Source organism: Cryptotermes secundus, unplaced genomic scaffold (genome assembly GCF_002891405.2).
Source record: "Cryptotermes secundus unplaced genomic scaffold, Csec_1.0 scaffold4101, whole genome shotgun sequence".
Taxonomy (NCBI): Eukaryota; Metazoa; Arthropoda; class Insecta; order Blattodea; family Kalotermitidae; genus Cryptotermes; species Cryptotermes secundus.
The window spans coordinates 4,485-10,301 of NW_019741374.1; the positions used below are offsets into that span (position 1 = coordinate 4,485).

The following is a 5,817-nucleotide window of genomic DNA, read 5'->3' on the forward strand; positions in this document are numbered from 1 at the left end:
AGAGCAGTAAACAACTCTCGACAGGTATGCTTGGCAACCTGTAAACACGGCGTCAGGCAACAGTGGAACCTGTTACGTAATTGTTTTCTGCGTTGTCCGTGCCGAGGCTAAATAAGGAGCATCGAACAGTATTCAGTAACTAGTGAGTGATTTGTCCGGGAGTAGTGAGTATTGAGTCAGTTACTAGAGTAAGAGTAACCAGTTAATTGCAGTCTAGTATTTGTGATACTGCCGATGGCAGTAATTGTGAGGTTGTAAATTGTTTGATTGCAAGAGCGAGTGGAATAAAATTACTATTGCCAAGACGGCGTGAAGTTATTTGTCGCGCGTTATATACACAAGGAGCGACAATATATTTAAGACTGCAGTTATTTCTAGACGGTACAGAATAGTGAAAGTGTTGCAGTTATTTGTAGTTACAAATGTCATTTGTTCAGTACATTCGATGCTCATATCGGACCTCGTGTCCAGTCAGTAACACGTGAAGATATTGACATTAACCTTAAAGCAACAGGGTGTGAGGATGTGGACTGGGTTCAGCTGGATCAAGTTAGCTATTTACAGAATCTCGTATGTGCACTTTATTGTTTTATGTAGCTTGTTTAACGACGCCTGTAGGATTTCAGACTATAGGCTATGGGATCAAGCGATGGAATGATTTAACGAATAATTAATTGGAAAGTGTTAGAAACGAAGAAAACTTTACCCTGATCCAGGTACACTAGTAGCATTTTCCTTTAGGGACTGAGAAGAAATATGAAATACTTCAGTGCGGACAGCTGGTGTTCAGTTCCAGATTCGAACCCAACACCTCCAGCATACAGGTTTAGAGCGTTACAGCTGCACGAGTCTGCTCCGTCTGTTCTTTTTTCATTCTTAATTACGATCCAGGAATTGCTTTCTTAACATTATGTCCGGCTGGACGAGAAGAAATAGACGTGCTAAAATAATAGGCATATTTTCTTGGAATCATAGGTAATCAATTTTTCTGAGATTTTCGTAGATATGATCCAATTTCGAGAACTGGTAATTAGAGTTACCTAATTATCGCTCTTCAGCCAGGAATGCTCACCAGTAGAGGTAGGCGGAGTGACTGGTCATACAATCCATCACAGATATGAGGCGTTCCTATAGTTGAGTCTGATGTCTAGCTTCCAGCTTTTCATGTGCCTCCAGAATAACCTGACGATATTTATTTCTATTTCTCTGTTCGCAGGTAAAAGTGAGGGCTTCGATTTCCGCAGATGGATCATAACAGTACATCAGCCATGGAGACCAAAGGAGGGCTCTACATGTGCCCAGTGTGCTCTGATTATTTTCTACCTCCAATATTGCAGTGTCATAATGGACACCGGATTTGCACCGAATGTCGTCCCAAGTTGACTCACTGTCCAATGTGCACGGCAGCTTTGGGAAACATTCGGAACTTGGCAATGGAGAAAACTCCAAACACTCTTAAGCTCCCATGCAACTATTCAATATTTTGCCGCGCAGTAGCCCTTCTAGGCATTAAGAGGAAGGAACATGAAGAAGGGTGTGAATATCGGCCATACTCCTGTCCGTGCTGGGGGGCCTGTTGCAAGTGGCAAGGTTCCCTTAAGCAGGTGATGCCTCACCTTATGATGTCTCATGAATCAATCACAACTCTTCAAGGAGAGGATGTTGTATTTCTAGCAAAACACACCAATCTGACAGAAGATAGGAGCTGGGTCATGATGCAGTCATGCTTTGGCCACCATTTTAGGTTGCTACTTGAGAAACGAGTGAAGTGGTATGTATGTGAACATTACTTTGCTATAGTACAACTGATTGGGACAAGGAAACAGACTAAAAAATTTGCATATAAGTTAGAACTGAATGGCCACGGAAGACGTTTGACACTGGAAGAAACACCAAAATCCATCCATGAACAAGTCACCATAATAATCCTGAACTCGGACTGTCTTCAATTTGACGGCTACACTGCCCGACTTTTTGCAGATGATGGCATCCTGCGCATCCATGTGTCAATTTGTATGGTCTGAGACTGGCATACTTTGGAGCTGATGATCACTGCCAGCGTATTAATAGTATCGCCTACTGGTACACAGTACGCAACATGAGTCTTATTTTTTGATATTTTTGTACGTGTATATTTATGGAAGGTATGCCCACGGGTTCTGATATCAAGCAAACAGTTATAGCATTGCACAGACAAGAGAAGGTGATCAGTTGGCGATTGAGGTAGCATATTTTTGCAGATACTGTAGTTCACCAATTGTAAATATACAGTGACACAAGAATACAGAATTAATTTCTATCAGTATGTACATATACCTGAATCTATATATCTACATATCTATATGTATATCTATGGCTATTAACAGTGTTTACAGAGAGTTGAAATAATGAAAGAACTGCATGTAAATTTACTGTGTTTAAATCTTTACAGGAAGACATTATTTTGTACCACATTTAAAATTCAGCACTACTAAAACACTAAATAACATTGTTGAGTTTCTTTTTGCAGATGTAATTACAGTTGCTAAATTAATGCATTTGTTGCAGCTCTTCGTAAGTTATGAAAGTCGCCATTAAAAGCAGTGGTTTATTTGTGATGGTAGCAAAATCTGTAAAAGTGAATATGACTCACTGTTTGGTGTGAGAGCAATGGAAATGTTCTTCTTTAGACTGAATATAAAACTTTTGAAGTTTACAAGATTTATTTATTTATTTATTTTGATCTACACATGCCCACTTTCTACAATGCTTCCCTCTAGTGCTGAAATGAAGTGAAGTAAGGAGATCAGCATGCCATTTTTCCCCTTTGACCTTTGGAAGCAGCTGACCAATTTTCATGAAATGTGCTGTGAACATTCTGTTGTTTGAGGTCACTCAAATGCAGTACTTTTTAACTTCCTGCAGTAAGTAATAATAACAGCATGGGGGATGCGCGAACTTCAGAGGTGGAAGATAGAAGTAGTGTAAGGTAAGTAGTATATCTTGAAACATGGAAACTTCCCTTTTTTTAGATGAATGTAAAGGAAATACAGGACGCGGCCCGATATCTGTATTTACCTTTCGGTTTGAGGGTGGTAACATTTTGAGCAAGCTATCTGCAGTTTGATATTGAAATGTGTCTTAAACACACCCGCAGATTCTGAATGAAATTCTGTTTAGCGTAACCGTAAGTTTAAGTTACAAGTTCTTCAGGGAAGTAAAACAAAATACTAGCAATAATGCTAACGGTACTGTAGAAGCAAAAACATTTGCAACAGGAATGAAAGCTGTATGATTTCCTCTTGTATTTCGGTTTGTTGAATACGCATCATGTGGCCTCTATAAGTTATAACCAGACGCCACAGGTTTTTCGTTGTACACAGGCGATTTAAATACCGGTTAAATTACGCAACACTGTGGCCCTTCACTCGGTATCACAGGTATCTCCACGTTATTCGACAAATTCAAAGGAGAAAGTGCCGATATTAAATTGTGTAAAGGTACCATTATATCGAATAGCGATAATATCACCGGTATATGACAACATCGAAAATTAGCGCAAATTATCTCATGATACCCGTACTTCATCTTCGTTACTCCTTGGCTTTTGGTCCGCAAGCACACTATACCGACCCAGCGACGGCCGCTTGTCGGCGAAGGTAGTGGTAATTTTAGTGGATAGAGGTTGTCGCGTGGTCATCGCAACGAATCGCCACGGCCGTTAATCTCGATTTTCTAGACCGGAGCCGCTATTTCCTTTAAATAGCTCATCAATTATCCTCACGGGACTGAGTGGACCCCGTTCCAAACCCACAACTTCTAAGAAAATCTGGTAGTGCAGGGAATCGAACCCGGGACCTCTGGGTCTGTAGCCAGGAACCACAGAGGCGGTCGTCGTCTTCACTGGTTCTAATAAATAGTCGAGCGTCCAACACACCCACAAATAATACCAAGGATGCAGGTAAGTCAATTGTTCAGATATTGAGTTTTTTTTAGTAAAATTGAAACTGCCCACAACTTCGCTATCAGTAGAATATCAAAGTTGTAATTTCAAATCCAAATCACTCTAGAACAGAGCATTATTTACTATGAATTATAAAATTTTCGGAACTTCCCCGGCGGAGATATGAGATGTTTAAATTGTCGATTTTGGGTGCAGAGCGAAGTTCAGAAGCTCCTGGAAAATTTCGAAAATAGATACGGAGTTCAAAACTACGTGACTATATTCCCCATGTAGGCAACAAGAAAGGGCAGAAAGCACACACCTAATACTTTACCCTTCCATTGGTTTTTAAAGGTCAAAATTAGCTTAATTCCCAAAATCGATAGGTAAGATTCAAGCTTAATTACACCTACAGGAAGTGAACTGAGTAAAACCTTGTAATGATATGAATTGTAGTACATATCATAAGGAACAAATTGGTTTTAATTGAGACTCTAGCTTCAATAGTTATCCAGATATTGGAGATAACGCGAACCTCCATTCCAGCAGAAAACGCGTTTTTTCGCATTATAGAAATGGCCATACCTGGAAAATCGAGCGCATTACAAATTTTTACAAATATTTTTGATGTATGAAAATATATTTAAAAAATGGTAGAGGGACCTATCTAGATGGCTTCACACCCTATAGGGAAATTCATACAGAATTTTGATTGGAGAATATGAAGGGGAGAGACCATGTGAAAGACCTAGATTTTTTATTCCGTGGGTCATTAGTGATTCCTTTTTTAGTATAAAGACAATATAGCATCGGGTGGTAGTATGATAGGTGTGCTACGTCTTGGAAATAACTTGGAAGGATGCGCCTGTGGCCTTAATTAAGTATTCCTGGAGTGACTGAGGAAAACCACAAGACACCTCAGTCAGGATAGCCTGTGTTCTGGCAGAAATTCGAACACAGCATCTCTCGAACAAAAGTCTACAGCGTTACACCCAGACTTTGGTACTTCGGTGTTGATGAGAGGATAATATTAAAATGTATCTCGAAGAAATAGAATGTGAGGGTTTCGAATGAAATTACATGGCTCAGAATACGATCCAGTGGCTGGCTCCTGCGAACCCGGNGCTTGTCCATCTCTTTGTCCATTTGGCCATTTTTCCTCTGACGTTTCCTGTTTTATATATGAAGTTTGGTTCGAAGAATTCTAAGAGCAGTATTTCGAATTCTAAAGCCATATATTGAATTACAGCACTACTTTTTACATCAGATAACTTCCTTTGAGAATAAATGATGCTTTGTGAAAGCGAGACCTCCCCTTTCAATCAAAACATTTTTATCTAGCATGGAAAGACTTGGTTTGTTTTCTTTTTCATTTATCTAATTCAAGTCTCAGGCATTGAAATGTTGAAATTCAGAGGAGTGCGCTCACGTGTGCACGGCACAATAACAGTTCCGCTCGTAATACACGGAAAACATGCAAACAAGTGTTACACATTGATCTTCAGCCTAAAATTCGAGAAACAATTTGAAACACTGCTCTAGATTTTGCATTTGTCAGTACCTTGGGGTTTTCTTTAAAAGTGTGTAACGATAATTAAAATTACCCGCAATATTATGAGTTTACTATATACTTTATACAGGTATGGACAAAAATATGGAAACACCCAACAAAAACACATTACCGTGACTAATATGGTGTAGGACAACCTCTGGCTTGCAGTCTCCTTAGAATGGTTAAATAGAGGTCCTGTATGATCTGCAAGGGAATCTTCTACCAGGCTTCCTGCGAGTGGACCCATTTGGACTCCACCCCCACTAAGCGAATTAAAGAAAAAACTGTCCATAAAATTCATATTTCAGAATTAATTAATTCTGAATGGTCACAGGCCAGACAA

The 5,817-nt window shown here is 39.6% G+C and overlaps 1 protein-coding gene across 1 annotated transcript; it reads left to right on the plus strand.

The window, feature by feature from the left end:
• Window positions 1–1,075: 1,075 nt before the first annotated feature.
• Window positions 1,076–2,692, plus strand: LOC111872760 (E3 ubiquitin-protein ligase SIAH1B). Its single transcript, XM_033754828.1, has one exon. It carries the CDS (start codon window positions 1,245–1,247, stop codon window positions 2,022–2,024), a length of 780 nt encoding a protein of 259 aa, XP_033610719.1. The 5' UTR covers window positions 1,076–1,244; the 3' UTR covers window positions 2,025–2,692.
• Window positions 2,693–5,817: the final 3,125 nt, after the last annotated feature.

Excerpts from the sequence above, each read along its gene's own strand:
- LOC111872760 (XM_033754828.1), top strand. The coding sequence starts at position 1,245 with ATGGATCATAACAGTACATCAGCCATGGAGACCAAAGGAGGGCTCTAC.